Raw genomic sequence first — 17,234 nt, forward strand, 5'->3', positions numbered from 1 at the left:
TGTGCATGTCTGTGAAAGTTAGAGATCCCTAGGTGGTAGAAATTTCCGAGCCCTCCACTACGGCGTTTCTCATAGCCCGATTCGCTTTGGAACTTTAAACCCCACAGACCAATCAACGAATCCGGAGGCAGCTACGTATGAGCAATTACTCATTATACATTCCTACAGCTACAACAACAAGCCTATATCTGCAGCCTGGACGCGCAAAAATAACGATCACCGAATGGAAACTGATTATTGCTTTAGACACCCCGGACCAAAATGTTAATTTGTTCTGTAATAGTAACTTGCAATAATATAGAATAACTGAACAGCTGGTGCACACTCCAGAGAAGTGAAGAGCGTTTCCTGGTGCCTTCTATGTCGAAAAAGCTTGGGCTAACGGATATGCTTACGGCATCCGGCCAGCACTGCACACAACTCAACATCAACCAAGTAGCACCAGAAAATGGAGGTGACAAGAAACGGTCCTCGCACTGATCCCGCGGCCACCAGTTTTCCTTCCTGTACTGCCGAAATTTCCAAACAAAACGCATATGGTTAAACGCCGAGGAGAAATCAATAGGCTAGACGACACGAATTCTTGTGCCACAATGCGTAAAGCCGCGGTGAGCATTTGTAATAGGCAATTTTTGTTAGCCTTTAAACAAGCATGCAGCAGCAATACCGTAAATTGGTTAGGGTTTATCGATTTTACCATACCATATTTCGCTTAGTTTCGCGCTAAAGTTTACATTCTTGCCTTTTTAACGCAATAGCGATATGGTCTCCGTTTCGCTGAAACGCTTGTGTCGGTGTTATGGTTGTAATTCGAAATTCCGAAGAAAGTAAAAGAACAATAAAAGTTTTACGGAAACCCATTTATTCGTTCACGGTTCCAGGGCAGTGGGAGACGAGCACGCAACCACTTCGCCAAAGAATCTTTTTTTTTCTTTATTCACTCCGCCAAAGAATCGCATCACTTGATTGATTGATTTTTTTGCGAAGTTTATTGCCCCAGGGCATAAAAATAATGCTATGATGGATGAAGGCTGTGGTCAAATAAATGAAAAAAATATTGGCTGATGCAAATAAAGCGAGGAGTGAACGATGATGCGATCCCAGCGTCTAAACAGCATATGACTGCGGATTATGGGGGGAGAGGCCAGCTGCCACCAGGTGCCGGATTCGCGTCGGGTTCAACGCTGGACATTAAAACAGTAGGTGATGGATGTCAGCTTCTATATTTATAGACTTGCACACGGGGCATCCAGGGTGTGGATATAAATACCGAAATTGGGGCCACTTTCGGATCACTGCTGGAGTTAAAGCCACCACAGCTCTAATCCTCCGAAGCGCCACCTCCGCTGCACGGGTTTGACCGCGGGGCAGGCTTACCGTACACGGAGGTATAAGAGCACATGTACGGCGCCGGAGGTGCTCCTTTCTTGAAAATTCTATTGAGTGAACGAGAATTCTCGGAGTTGTGGGTGGTCCGCCTATTTCGGCATCCCAGTGGTCTGCGTCGCAGCGTTGGCCCTGCGAACCAGTCCTCGTTGTTGGTCGATGTCCTCGCTGTGAGAATGGCATCCCACGGCTCCAAATTGGGATCAGGAAGCTTATCGACAAATGTATTTAATTGGAATGCCCACACCATGTGAAAAGTCATAGCTATTTCTCCACAGTGTGGGTACTCTGGTGTGCAAAGTGAGGGATACCATTGGTGAAGTTTAAATGATGTAACGAGAGTGTCTGTTTGTAGCCGGTGGAGGGTGTGGGGCATGTCTGTCTGTCTGTAGGCCTTCAGGTGTTCAACACAGGTTATTATGGGCTGTGTAATATGCTCTTTAATCTCATCGGCTAGCAGGGGATCCCGGTGTAAGAGAGCTCGTGTGTGCCGGTGGGCGGTGCCATTCCCTTCCTTCTTTTCCGTGTGTCCCGGAAACCATATGATTGAGGCCCGATTAGGAGGATCTTTTTCTTATATTGTCAGACATGATTAGTCTGATGGATTAGTCCGCTGGTAATATTCCTGCATGAAGTTTGGGAGTCTGTGAGTACAATAACGTTTGGGTTGGTAGCTAGCGCTAGTGCAATGGCTGCTTCCTCTGCGTGAGTGGGGTTGAACGTGCAAACTGATGCGCAGTTGATTAATGTACCCTCAGGATTTATTATGGCGATGGTTATCTGCCCTTGGAATGGACTGTCTGCATCCACGTAGATCGCGTCCGGGTGGCCATCGAATTTTTTTCGAAGCCTTCGTCTCTGGCGTTCCTTGGTACCGCGTTAAATGCCGGATGCATGTTTTTGGTATTTAAGAATAAGAATAATGTTTAACATTTTGAGGGTGTTGGATGCACCGGCAAAAAGCCAGTGAAAAGGCTTGACGAGGCCGACACACCCTACAGAGGCATTGCACTTTTACAAACAAGAACAAGCAAAAACAAGCGATTTTTCATTTTCTATACATTTGCTCAAATATGCTCTTTATCCTCGTAGGCTTAGGGGCGATCCCGGTATAAAAAAGCTCGGGCGTGCCGGTGGGCGGCTTCATTCCCTCCCGTGGGTTCGCGTGTCCCGGAAACCATATGATATATTTATTTAATTGATGCGGAAAGAGTGTAGCTCAGCATTTGGTAACCATAAATTCTTTGGATCTTAGGTACAAGCCATTTGGTTGTCGTTCGTGTAGCGTATATTGACTCTGCGTTGCAATCCTGACAGCTTTATCACCAGGCAGTTGGTATTGTGAACAACGGTTTCATACCGCCGCAACAGGGAAGTTTCATATAACTGTGGTTAGCAGATAATTCGTAGTTCATTGAAAATTGGTTGAGTGTGCCCAAGTCGAGGAGCATTCACAACATTTCGAACGGCTTTCATTTGAAGGAGGTATAAGCGGATAATATTATTAAAAATCGTGGTACCCCACACCAAAAAGCAATACATAACACCAGAAGAAAACAAAGCATTACATAATATTTCCTTAATACGCTTCGGCATAAAATATTTAAATCGACATCAGATACCGAGAACCTTTGACAGCTCGTTCACCACCATATCAACATGATCATTCCAATTCAAATTCTCGTTGAAATTAACGCCCAAGCTTTTCACCGCTGAGACCGTTTATATGCGTGACGCACCGATCTTTAAACAGAGTGGGGACATGTTTGTTAACTTGTTGCCAGGCCTGAACAGCACAGCTTTCGTTTTTTTCAGTGTTTATGTTTAGAAGATTATTTTGAGGCCATTCTGGAAGCGACTGTAAGCATGTTGAGGTTTCCTTCTCAAGATCTACCAATTGGACAGCTCTGAAAAATAAACTGGTGTCATCAGCATAAATGACAAAAGTTGATAGACTACTGAGACGGACAACGTCATTGACGTAAAGAAGAAACAGCTACGTTTCCAACATACTACCTTGTGGAACACCAGAAATCACGTGCTTGACATCTGATACGTCATTGTTTATTTTTACTTGTGGTGATCGAGAACCTAAATAGACTGTAACATATTAAGAAACTGTCCGCGGAAACCGCAGTGTTCGAGTTGAGCCAACATTATTTTGTGATTCATGCGATCAAATGCCTTTGAAAAATCAACGAATATGCCAAGAGACTCAAAAGACTCCAAATTTACCTCTTTGTGCTTTAGCAATACAGTTTCTGTTGAAACTATATTTCTAAAACCATGCTGACTGGCGGTTATTATTTTGTTTTTGTTCCAAAAACGTAATATCTGTGTGAACAAGATATTTACAAAACACTTTGAGAAAACAGGTATAATAGATATGGGACGGTAATTTACAGATTATTCCGGTCTCCACCTTTGTGAATGACTGTGACTTTGGCAAACTGCATTCTCTTAGGAACTACTGCATGTTCAATACAGCAGTTAAAAATATATTCCAACACTGGACTGATTACATCAGCTGCATGTTTCACTGGGAAGGTTTTGAGGTCGTCGAAATCAGGCGAAGTGCTGTTTCGTAAAGCCAGGATACAATTTTCGATTTCATTAGCACTGGCTGGAGACAAGAATGCACTGGAAACAACCCGCGAGTCAAGGCACTTTGCGTTATTAGAACTGTTATTCCCGAAAACTGCCTGAAACACGAAGTAATTAGTGAACTCATCGGCTAGTTGTTTCCCACTCACTCTTTCATTGTTCACCAAGATTTCAAGTGCACTAGTAGCAGTTTTAACTACTCCTACAAGATCGCTCCTGTTCAATAAATCTTGGTTGAGTAGTTTTTCACGTATTCTTTTTTCGTCTGACGAAAAAAAGACATAACTTTGTTCCGGTATGCTTTGAATTGTACCAGATCATCCGATGACCTGGTTAGGATAAAGCGATTGTACAGGTCGGTTTTTGTTTTGATCATTTTACGGCATTCGGCGGTTATCCATGGTTTGCGAGCTCTACGGGTTTTTTTGGATGTTGCAAGATGAAAGCATTGTTCGTAAATAGATTTATATATGGCAATCAGTACGACATCAATATCAATATGACAAATCAGTACACGCGTTTATCGCAAACGTAGTCGGGTCGCCGCCTTCTTGCTCGACTCCGTATCGAACACACCACTTTTATGGAAGACAAGTTTCGCATCCGAGAACTGTGAAGACGCGCCCTCTGTGTGCGACCTCTTCCAACCAATATATCACAAGAAGATCATAATGGTCGGCGCCTGGCACGAGCAGAAGCCCTAGCCCGACATTATGGCAACAAAACCGGTGTATACTACGTGGACGCCTCCGGCCCTCACCATGGGGGATGGTACACGGCCGCTGTAGTTCACAACAGCAAAACGGTTAATGGTCTCACCTTCAGAGCCCACAGTACAACACACGCAGAATAGGTGGCGATTGCTCTCGCGGCCTCACACTCAGATTCAAAATACATAATTACCGACTCACGAGGAGCCTGTCGGAACGTCAGACAAGACTGGACTTACTATCCTATCAAATCCACTCACATTGCATACGGGATACGGACCCCGCACTCCGTTACCTTGTATGGGCCCCTGCTCATCAGGGTTTGGCAAGAAACGAGGCAGGAGACGCAGCCGCCCGCGCGCTCTCTCACCGGGCTGCTTTTCTCCTCCCCACCAGATCAGGAACCCTATTTTAATCTAGCCTACACCTTCAAAGATATCACGATGTACTATCAGAATTGTCTTCGCCTTTACCCCAGCCCATGTAAAGGCCTCAAAAAGGCGGATGAGCGGCTCCCTCTCCGCCTTTTCATCCTACATTGCTGCGCCCGACAGCACTTAAGCATTTTGACCCCTCCTTTAGTGGCAGCTGCCCACACTGTGGATCAGTGTCTTCTGACATCTATCACATGGTGTGGGCCTGCCCCTCTAATCCGGCTGTTCCCCTCATCCCCAACCCAACCCGGGAGGACTGGGAGGCGATCCTGCTCGGCTGCCACGACTTACAGGCCCAACAAGCCTCAGTCGGGCGCGCCCGGGTGGCGGCAACCGCCACTGGGGTCCCAAACTAGGGACCTCCACCTAGTGCTTGTAAGGACCGGTCCCATATGGGCCGATCCAAACATACCTCCAGGCCCTTGTATAGGTAATAAATGTTCTTACCACCACTACCTGCTTTGGGACGTTAAACTCCACAAACCAACAAACCAAACCAACCAACACACATACACACACACAGACACCCAAACACACGCACGCACAAACGTATTTCAGTTATCGGACACAATCCGAGGCGTTCGGAAAGAGGCGATGAATGGTTTGGTTTGTCAGGTTTAATGTCCCAAAGCGACTCAGGCTGAGAGACGCCGTAAGGGAGGACTCCGGAAATTTCGACAACCTGGGGTTTTTTAACGTCCACTGGCACCGCGCAGCACACAGGCGCCTTGCTTTTCGCGTCCATCGAAAAGCGGCCGCCGAGGCTGGGATTCGATCCGGCATCCTTAGGAACGATAGTCGAGCGCCGTGACCACTGCGTCACTCCGGCGGGGTAGGCGATGAATGTTCCACTTCAGTTCGCCTTTGTTGGGTGCACATGGTCATACTGGTGTGCTCGTGCCCTCTTACGCACGTCGCCACCCTTTCCGAGCCATCAGCGCCGCAGTGTCCTTGTCTTTTGTGATTATCTGTATGCAGGGCCCCTCCAGCTATCAACGCAATGCAATTGCCATAATTGCACTATAACTGCGCCATCGACTTCAAGATGGCGGCGCGCATTCAGGGCTGCGGCACTACAGCTGCACGCCTAATCCAGGGTCGCACGCGCAAGGAGCGGGAGAGAAGAGAGCCATTGTGCAGAGGAAGGGAAACCTATGTGAGGAGGGTGACATCAACTTGCTTTTAGCTCTTTGTTTCGTTGTTCACTGTCCTGGGATTGAGGCTGTGGGTGTCATGGGTTGATCACCTCCAACCTCCTTATTAGTACGTAAGCATGAAGTTGGTATGTCGACAGTTTTGTGTCACCAGAATTATCATAACGATTACGTTCGAATTAAACGAGTTATAAGAAAGAAACATTGCTGCATTAGATAGCGGATCGAAAAATCTTGCTGATGAAATAATTCGGTGATTGTGTGGTGTTATTATTCATGTAATTAGAGCCAATTAAATTAATCCGACATCAAAATAGCGGTGCGGGTGTAATGGCGACGTTTAAATGGGGTCACGTGGTATTCAATATTTGGTGACGTCACTGACGTGAGCCTAAATTCCGGTGGCGGGAAATTGGAAATGTTTGACCCTGAACAAGTGGGAAAGGGCGTGATTTGCGTCCACAAATGGTGGGAATAGCTAGGTGTAAATAGAGCTAATGAATCAACTGCAGTGTGAAACATTCCTAGAGTAGTGCAGAATCTGCAGTGGAGCAATGAGAAAGCCTGAGGGTTGCTGCTCCACAAGATACATAGCGCGCTTCATGTCGTCGAACAATAACCAGCGTTCCGTTGAACGCGTCAAAGATCACCGGCGTTCTGTATTCAGTTTGCAAAAACGGAAAGGCGCTGTGTCTGTCTGCGTACCCGCTATTGCTGGAGATAAGCTTTTACACATCCCAACATCTTTGAGAGTACTCATTACAGTATGTCTAGGTGCTAGAAAGTGTTCAATTCAACTATATAGTTCATTTATTACGTCTTCCTGACTGTCTGCGTGGCTAGAACGTGTTGACAAACCCGTCAACCGTCGGCGCATTTTTTTTTCATCAATTCCTTCTCTAATGCTTTTTGTCTAAAACGTAGTTTACTGTAAAACGTAATAGATTACTAGCTGCTTATCGCCTCAAACCGTCTTTTCCATTTTCTTGCGCAAAAGGCGAAATCACTATCTGACCATGCTGGCTGAGATGCATTATGAATGTTCACCATTTAGCATTGTGCAAAGCATATTTACTACTCAATATGAACGCGCGTGTAATCCTCGACAATCGATAAGATAATTTGACCTCTTGTAAACATCCTGGTTTGAAAATACTATTACGCTGTCCGAAGGCCGCATCAGGCGCTCAGCGGCGTTCATCTGCGCTCGGATGAATGGGACTGGACACTGCAGCGGAATTCAGAACCCACAATAGGGTGCACGCAGAAGCCAGAATATAAAAAGAAATCTTATCACGGTGAATTTCGTTATTCACCCGGGTATTAGTTTAATAAAAACAATTAGTACGCATGTATTGCATCATTGATTGCCGAAAGTAAGCAGGTTCAATGACATCCATACTAGGCAGCGCGAAACAACAGGACCAAAGCGAACGAGGAGACACAATATGGGCCTGTTTTTTCGCGCTGCCTAGCATGAATCCTCACCGACTAGCCCAATTTTTAGTTCTTGTTACCTTCACTGACATGCCCACACTGCCATTTCCTCTCTACACAATCAATTCTTATGAATGTGCAGACATTAATAGTCACACCATGTGGTTGCAACAAGCAGACATCTCTGAAAACGTCCCAAAAACAGCCAAAATAATGTAGGAGTAAATAAAGTTTTTTATTATTTCCTAAGATGGCAGCAGTGCAAAGGCGCTATATAACTTCTGTGAAAACGGCAGGGTCGTTGTCTCATTCCTAGGGCTATGCCAGCGCTAAAATGAGCCATTGCGTGAGACGCATGATAGTCCTTTCCCTACATCCCACAGGCACTTTCTTCTCCCAAAAGAGAAACATGAACTCGTGATACAGCTATGAGAAAACGGCGGCTTAGGCCACGATATGCATCATATGTAGAAAACATCGTCTGTTAATCCGTACATAAACCACAAGGTTATTAGCTCTACTTCCAAGCGGATTACGTCGACAAGACAGATGAAGCCCGCATCAAATGAGCGGTGTTGGCCGGGATGGCGCAGTGGTTACGGCGCTCGACTACTGTGCCCAAGGAAGCGGGATCAAATCCCGGCCTCGGCGGCTGTGCTTCGATGGAGGCGAAAATCAAAGTGCCCATGTGCTGTGCGATATCAGTGCACGTTAAAGAAACCAGGTTGGTCGAAATTTCCGGCGTCCTCCACTACGGCGTCTCTCATAGCCTGAGTCGCTTTGGGACGTTAAACCCCACAAACCAACCAACCTAAAAGTCAGCCGGCATTCTTAGACGGCAGCAGTCCACACTGCGCTCCGATATAGCTGTTGTTGTGGCTGTAGGAAAAAAAAGGCTGCTGATAAAACTTTATTCACAATAAGTGGGAGAAATAGGGGAAGTCAGCTAGCGTGCCGCAGGCCGTGTAGACTTTTGGTAATGCCGACCCATTCAACGGCCTTGAACTGAATGCCAGGGTCATCACTGGACCTTAGCTTGTCCCAAGCTTCTTTAGAGGGATCAGGCAAGAGTTCTGAGGGAGGCTTTGGACTTTGCACGCCCAGATCATAGGCTCGAAGTTGTCTTACGCCCCGCAAAACTGGCAAAAGAAATTCATATCCTTATTTAAGAATTTGATATGTAGTTAGGATTGGGCAGGGTCCCCGTCTGTAGCTGTCTCCATATTGCTTGTTTTTGTCTGGTCAGTGTTTTATGGGGTGGCCGTATTGCTTTGTAATGTGCAGTGAGTTCGTGGTATGATACGGCTGGCTCACCGGTTTGGTTGGTTGGTTCACAGGAAGGGAAAGGCGCAGTATCTGTCACACTTGCTCTCTGGACACCTGAACCGCACCGTAAGGGAAGGGATGAAGGTGGGAGTGATAGATAGATAGATGGATTTATTGAAAGGAAAAGGCAGAGAGGTTGGCCCGAATATTTCAAATCTGGCCTGCTACTCTGCACTGGGGAAGGTGGGAGTGAAAGTGGAAAGAGAGAAAGGGGAGCCGTAGTGGAGGGCTACGGAGTAATTTCGACCACCTGGGGATCTTTAACGTGCGCTGACATCGCACAGCACACGGACGCCACTTCGTTTCGCCTCCATCGAAACGCAGCCGCCGAGGTCGGGTTCGAACCCGGGAACTCCGGCACAGTAGTCGGGCGTCTTACCACTGCGCCACCCCGGCGGGGCGCTCACCGGTTTCCCGTTTCTGATTTTGCACCACCGCTTGGCCGGCAATTTCTCGGGCACTGACCCACCTCCGCTGCCTCGTGCGGACAGAAGGAAAATAGAGAAGAAAGAAAGGGAAGAGGAAGAGAAAGACGCGCGCCGCAACAACAGCCGTCGTCCACCACCGAAACGGTGGCGGGTACATTAACAGCCTACAACAGATAAAAATTCTGTGGCAGGCTAGCCCCCGCCGAAAGCGGCGGTGACTTACCTGTCCCAGCCCCATCAGGGGAGTACAGAGTTCATTGTCCACCACCGAAGCGGTGGCGGGTGCAGTGACGGCCTACAACAGATAAAAACTCGGTGGCAGGCTAGCTTCCGCCGCAATTGGCGGTTACCTACCTGCCCCAGCCCCATCAGGGCCAGGATCAGCCGATATAGCGCCGATGCGTTCCGAAGGCCACGAATGACTGCCGTTCTATGGCGCCACCTGTTAGGGCAAGTGAAACTACTCTCTGTGAAGGGGACAGCTCGCGTCACCACAACCACAGCTGAGGCCGCATTACGAATGGTAAGAAGTCAGCCAGCCTGCATAAGGCCAGGGATCACAGTAGAAATGAGGAGGAGAAAGCGCGCTGGACACACAACGTGCAGAACGGTTGGCCAAACGCCGTGAAAGCGATGCCGCTAGGCGGGCTCGCTTTCCCTACTACGCCATTGACGATGTCGCCACAAAAGCCCATTACTTTACGGATCATAGAAGCGTACTCATTGGTATGAAAAATAATGTTTTACCCATTGGTTGACCACGTCTCTCTTTTGTTACTCTAGTGGGAAACCGCTAAGTTCAATAACAACATGCTTAACTACAAGCGATTGTAAGAGTAGCCGGGTATGTGTAGCTTTCTCTACTCGACTTGGTTTAACAAGATCTAAACCACAGCCCATTGTTTCCTAAAAGTTATATTGTGGAATCGAGCTGGCGAAAGGCACGCCGAGCTGTTGTGACGGGACGCGCAGTCCCTGCAACTGTACTTAAGGTGGTCGGCTTGGCCGACCGTGGTTTTTCCGACCTTCTCGAGTTGTGAATACACTGTGTAAATAGTCATATAAAATTTTCGATTTTTCTCCGAAAGTTTACTGCCTGCCATTTTCGGCACCATCCACCACCACCGAGCACGACTGTACTTACTGTTGACTGCATTTAACATTTCATTTTTATTTGGAAGAAATCATCTTCAGCTTCTTTTTAGGCTTGCATCCATGGCATGCGCAATGACACTGCGCTTTCCACCTTCTGGTTTATTGATACTTTCGTTCTGATAGTCTAATAGGCAGTCCTAAGCACACTACCCTGCAAATCGCATTGAATATGTGCGGCGATTTGGACCACAAAAGTGCAATGAGGCGGGTCTTTATCTAATAATAAAAATTTCTTCACAGGAAGGGAAAGGCGCAGTATCTGTCACACTTGCTCTGGGACACCTGAACCGAGCCGTAAGGGAAGGTAATACGGTGGGAGTGAAAGTAAAAAGAGAGAAAGGGAAGCCGTAAGGAAGGCTGCGGAGTAATTTCGACCACCTGGGGATCTTTAACTTGCGCTGACATCTTTGTCATTTTTGTTGTAGGAAGAAGGAAAAGAAAATACACGGGCCTGCTACAGCTCTGTAGCTGGGCCACCTCCGCTGCCTCGTGCAGACAGAAGAGAAAAAAAACTAATTTATAGGAAGGGAAATGCGCGGTAACTGTCTCACTTGTTTTCTGTGGACACCGCAACCGCGCCGTAAGGAAGGGAGGAAGGTGGGATGAAAGTGCAAAGAGAGAAAGAGGAGTCGTAGTGGAGGGCTACGGAGTAATTTCGACCACCTGGGGATCTTTGACGTGCGCTGACATCGCACAGCTCACGGACGCCTCTTCGTTTCGCCTCCATCGAAACGCAGCCGCCGATGTCGGGTTCGAACCCGGGTACTCCGGCACTGTAGTCGGGCGTCTTACCACTGCACCACCCCGACGGTGCAGACAGAAAAGAAAATAGAGAAGAAAGAAAAGGAAGAGGGAGAGAAAGACCAAAACGGTGGCGGGAGCAATGACGGCCTATAACAGATAGAAATTTTGTGGCAGGCTAGCCCCAGCCGCAAGCGGCGGTGACTTACCTGTCCAAGCCCCATCAGGGGAGCACCTATATCGCACAGCACACGGACGCCACTTCGTTTCGCCTCCATTGAAACGCAAACACCGCAGTCGGGATCGAACCCGGAAACTCCGACACAGTATTCGGGCGTCTTACCAATGTACCGCCGCGGCAGCACCACTTATTCGTGGTTTACTGCGTCTGCTTCTGTATGCTGTGGTGCGGCGTTCGATGATCAGACGCCAGGCCAGGTCGCCTTCGTTTATCCGTGTGTGCGTGTGTGTGTGAACGTTTATTTTCTCCATTGCGTGGATCGCATGCTGACGTCATCGGTCTTGACGCCACGTCTGGTCATGGCCGATGACGTCACCAGATGATGATGTCACAACTAATTGCGTCACAGCGAAAAATTATGCTCACAGACTATTTGTTCACCCTCTAACTTATAAAACCACTGTTGTACTCATTTCTTGGCAAATGAGACGTCTTCCGCAGGCGCACAAATCCTGTTTTCGCCACAATAAACTTTGTGCCAGTAGCAGCCAAAAATAGGACGCATACGCATTCGTACATAGGGGGCTTTAAAATGGTGATGCTCTCGCTTCTATACTAGCACAGAAATATAAGACCATGAATCACTACGGGTGTTGTGTCCGAATATGGATTCGAATCTCACTTCAGGCACAGTCTACTCACCTCAAATATCGACGTGCCTCCAAGTTTATAAAGCACGGGAACAAAGACGTGGGTTGCGAAAGGCAGCAGAACCAGGGGCGGCAGAAAGGACCAGGCCATGTGCCATCCGTAGGCGTAGAAATGTGCCGTGAAGCCGATGAGACCCGTCGGAGAGAAGAGCGAAGCCACGGAAGAAGCGGCGAGCGGCAGCATTCCGATAGTTCGGCTTCCGAGGAACACTTCCGCCTTCACTGCGGCGCTTCCACTTCGAAAAGAACGTTGGCGAAATGAAAAGTACAGGCCGAGGAGGAGGTTGGTTGAGACCAAAAATGCAAACAGAATGTAGTCAACCACCTGGGCCATGCTGTCTTTCTCTGCAACTGAGTGGTCTGCAGTCTTCCCAAAATTTGCACTGCAGATAGACCTTCTGAATTCGTTGCAACGCTTAAAGCATGTAAAATTAAACCGCCTTTGTGGTGCTGAACGTTGTTTCGTAATGTTTAAAATGTTCCTGTAGCTGGCGATGTGGTTGGCCGGCTGGCCTTTATCTACAAAGGTGCTTTTAGTGAAATTTTATAAGGGTTTTTTATCCCAGTCAGAAATTCAGCGAAGGTACGGCTTTTATGCCACACTGTGCCTATCAGAAAGCCCCACTGCAGGTGCGCTTTCACCTCTGCTCTTTTATATTCTATTTTTACTGCACTACTTCCCGTATCTCATGTGCAGAATGCCAACCACTAGCGTGATTTTGGGCAAGGAAGGACAATTTTTCTGCGCAGAGAATGTTTTCATTTTTGATTTATTAGTGGCAGCGGCAGCACAGCATTAATCAGAAACGACCCCAGACATTCTTTCCTTCCTGTTCCACTATCATGGGCATTCTTTATTAAATTCGGTCCTGATGTCTTTTTCCAGTTGCCTGTCGGGGCTGAACGCTGAAGGAAGGAAAGGGGTGTTTCCAAAGAGAAGCACCCAAAAGCGCCGCATGCTCAGTGTGGGGGACGTTTATGCGAGGTAAGCTAGACTCATCGCAGGGGAATGTTCTACCTGGTTCCAACAGATGGTAGCCTACAATAAACGCAGCGCACGTCCCTGGTTCAGGTGGCCTCGGCGAGCGCACAGAAGAGTAGAGGTTGCCTTTGTGCATGACATGTAGATTGCGTAGCAGCGGCTTCAAACATGTGTGCGGCAAAGTTACATGTTGAAGCTGAGCACTGGTGTACGTTCATATACAAAGGCATTGTCGTTTACGATTGATTCTGAGAATTCATCCTGAACGCTGTGGAGATTGATTGGCAGCATATTGTACCCAACGTCCAGCAAATGGAACACTCTTGATGGCATCACCTAAACCAACGGTACTAAGACGAAATAACGGTGCACCCGAGCCAGACGGCACCTCCACTCACACACACCTTCCTGCTAGACCGAACGCCTCATCCTCTTTATCCATGTAGTCTTTAACAATATTCAAGCAACAAGGAAAAACGTCACCAGGGAATGCCTAAGCTCGCTAATAGGCTAAACTGGCTTTCTTTTGGATTGGACACTGGATTGGTTCCAAAAAGAGTGGTTTAGGGATAACGTGCGTAATTTTAAAAAGTGGTTACTGTTTTCGAATGGTGTTGGTGGTGCTTAAAAATAACATCGCAGCTTGGCAGTGAGAAAAAACTAGATGTTGACGAACTTAATATTTCTTACCAAAGATGGGGAGAGCGCCAAGTGAAATAGACCACGAGACTATAAATTGTAAGACGAGCCGTCAATTTGACTTTGTATTTGAGCAAAATTTAGGTGCACTGTCTCTGACATCTATCTTCGAACAAGACGGGCTGTTTATACGTGCTAATGTTGCCGACGGCATTGTGTAGAATATACCTGAAAGCGCTGAGATCTTTCAAGCTAAATGTATCACGACAGTAAAGATTAGTAAAGATATAACTATTCTCCTTTTAAGAACATCGTGAAACTTTTAAAGCTTTTTTTATATAGAGAGGAGGGCGGAACTGTATTAGTCACATGTTTATCGCATTGTATAATGCCGAGATAAATGTCTTATGTCTACCCTGATTTCTGCACCTGTTCCAAGCTCCTTGTTATGTTGCGACGGTGCCGGCTTGTTAAATTATATGCCTCGCTTTTTCTTTAGTAAATCACTTTTCAGAAGCGCCAGTGCTCGTCTTTACTCTGGTATCTCCTCTCCTTTTGCGTAAGAATATGCGCATGTAATGTCGACTACATGATTTTCGCAAAAGTATTGGCGAATTGGTTACAGTTTCCATTCTCGAAGGATATTAGAGCCAAGACATATTTTCTTTAAGTAAAAAAAAAAAAACATATTTCCTTACGCAGCGGCGAAAAATGCTACTTTCGCCTTGCACTAAGATTCTCTTCGGCAAATCAGACACGGAAACACTTGTTAGAGTTAGCCTTAGAAAAAGGGCATTTTTTTGTCGTCGGTGAACTGTGACGCTATAATATTCGTGAAACTATTGAACAATGCTTCATCAATTGTAAGGACGCAAAACAGACCTTCAAAAGCGAATCAATATGACTTCACACTCGATTCGATACATCGCCGTAGTGAAATATCTTGGTTCATGAGTAGACCCTACAGTTGTCCGTCAGCTTAGAAAAATTCACAGCCAATCCAAAAAGGTAACTTAACAAGCCATACCAGAACCACATTGTCCACAATTCAATCAATTAGTCCGTAACCCAATCCCCAATCCAAAGTCTCATTCCTGACACTGTTGGAAAATAAATTAAAAAATAAAGCGGAATGAGAAAATGTCTGCACCTGCGGAGTAGTAACAGGCTTAAGCCAATCAAAATAAAATGAATTGGGTCCTGTCGGCCAAAAGTTTAATTTGGTGGAAAACGCCAATCGAAAAAATAAAATTGGGCATGGTAGCGCGTCTATGTCCTGAGGGTTCAACGAGCAGAGCTGGTGCCAGAAGAATTCACACACGCGCAAGACAAGAAAGAAAGGAAAAGAAAAAATGAAAGAAATAATAAAGATAATAATAAAATAATTAGGAAAAATAAATAAATAAATGAAATTAGGTTTTATTGATAACATGATAATGTAAATTTAATAAAATAAATCAATAAAAAACAAAAAAGCCAACACAAAAAGGATCAAAACAAACGTAGAAGATCTATGCAGATGCAGGTATAGGCTAGGTTTGTGATAAAGAAAAAAGGCGAAAAGGCAGAGCGAGACGTACAAGACATAATACAATCGAAGTTATATGTACATATTATTTGGGAGAAAAATGAAATAATAATATATATATATATATATATATATATATATATATATATTAGCTGTTCTGTACAAAATATGTACAATATTTAGATTAGAGAAAAGAAGTGATAAAAAATAAATAAATAATAATAAAGGAAATACTTATAACAGCAGTAATGAAATGAAATTGATACTTATATTTAAAATATTAGTAAAAAGAAAAAATAGAAGATAGGAAAATCGAAATATAATTATAAATAAATAAAAAGAATAGGTGAAATGAAAAAAGATTAAACGGAAATAAACAAATCAATAATCTGATATGGTAACAGCTGCATTTCTCCATTCCGGAGAGGGCTGACATGAATGTCTGCCTCAGATAGCCTGAATTACCCTCCCCAGAAAAGGAAAAACTGCAGCTACATTTTACGTGTTTGTGTTCGTGTGTAGTGAGGTAGGTTAGAACTCACCACTGATACTATGCGCATTAATAGCGCTCAACATCTTTTGTCGTCAAGCCAACATCTCCAGTTGGCCGTTGGTTGATCATTCGGCAGAATGTTATGCAGTCGAGACACCAAATGTGATGTGATGGGACATGATGTCAAGTAATGAAACATATCTCCCTCGGCATAACCATTAGTGAAAAAACAGCGCCACAACAACAAGACACACGAGAGAACAAGCGCTGCTGTTTCAGCGCTTGTTCTCTCGTGTGTCTCGTTGTTGTTGCGCTGTTTTTTCACTAATGGATAACCAACACGCCCAAGCAGCCGTTGTTGCGGCATAACCGCATGGACAGGCCGACGAGGTAGTGAGTTCAAAGCGGTTAAAATACTTCGGGAAGCGGCCGTGTCCCGTTAGTAAAGTAACCAATGGATTGGCCGGAGGGAAATTTTGAGGTATGTTAAACACGTTTGGTATCCAATTATAAATTAAAGTATTCTCATTGTTGTCCCGCCACCAGGCCTGCCATTTCGATCTTACTGATTTTTTCAATGCCGTACGTACGGAATTTTTGGATTTAGCAGAATATCGAATTTGAATTGATTTATATGCTTTGGATGCAATTATGTCAGCTATTTCATTCCCTACGACGCCCGAATGAGCTGGGACATAAAATAGATTTAGTGTGCGGGTAGAGGCGACAGTTTTTAGAAGTTGTTTGATAGTATCAATTTGTGGGTCTAATGTGGAATAATTTGAAACGGCATTGAGGAGTGAAAGGGAGTCCGTGTAGATGTGGACAGGTGTTCGCCCATTCTGATGCCTCACATACCTCAATGCCTCTTCAAATATTTTTTTCGGCGCAATACGCGCTGTTTGTCAATTCGACCCTAAACCGGCCTACTGACAAAATTCGGCTGGTTTGTGTATTTGCTATGAATGCAGCACCATCCGTGAAGACATGGAGCGCCAGCAGCGACGCCTTCGCCGCTGCCGCAACCATGTCCAAACGAACCTGTTCAAAAGAAGCTACTTCCGACGGATGTTGAAGGACCTCAATAAAAGGGGACACTATCTCCGAGGCAAGATATGAATTTTGGCCGAATGTCGTATCCAATCGCAATACGAATAATCTAAACTCCGCGTTTAACCTATCAAGTCCAAACTGCAACGGAGCCGCATGCATTAAAATTTGAAGTGCCCTCATGCTTGTTGTGGAGTAAGCTCCAGCCAAGGCCATTATCGGAGCCCGCTCCACAGTTATCAATCTTTCACGGAGTCCCGAGTGGGGACACTCAGT

At 45.8% G+C, this 17,234-nt stretch overlaps 1 protein-coding gene across 1 annotated transcript in view; it reads right to left on the minus strand.

Moving 5' to 3' along the window:
* Nucleotides 1-12,600, minus strand: part of LOC146209682 (sodium-coupled monocarboxylate transporter 2-like) — a 157,193-nt gene extending 144,593 nt beyond the window's left edge. Inside the window, exon 1 of the mRNA XM_084603016.1 lies at nucleotides 12,259-12,600. Coding sequence (XP_084459142.1) covers nucleotides 12,259-12,600 — 342 coding nt within the window. The remainder of the gene's footprint in view (nucleotides 1-12,258) is intronic.
* Between the last annotated feature and the right edge of the window lie 4,634 nt (nucleotides 12,601-17,234).

Source organism: Amblyomma maculatum, chromosome 1 (assembly GCF_055883805.1).
Source record: "Amblyomma maculatum isolate TAMU_Amacu chromosome 1, ASM5588380v1, whole genome shotgun sequence".
In the NCBI taxonomy this organism is placed as follows: Eukaryota; Metazoa; Arthropoda; class Arachnida; order Ixodida; family Ixodidae; genus Amblyomma; species Amblyomma maculatum.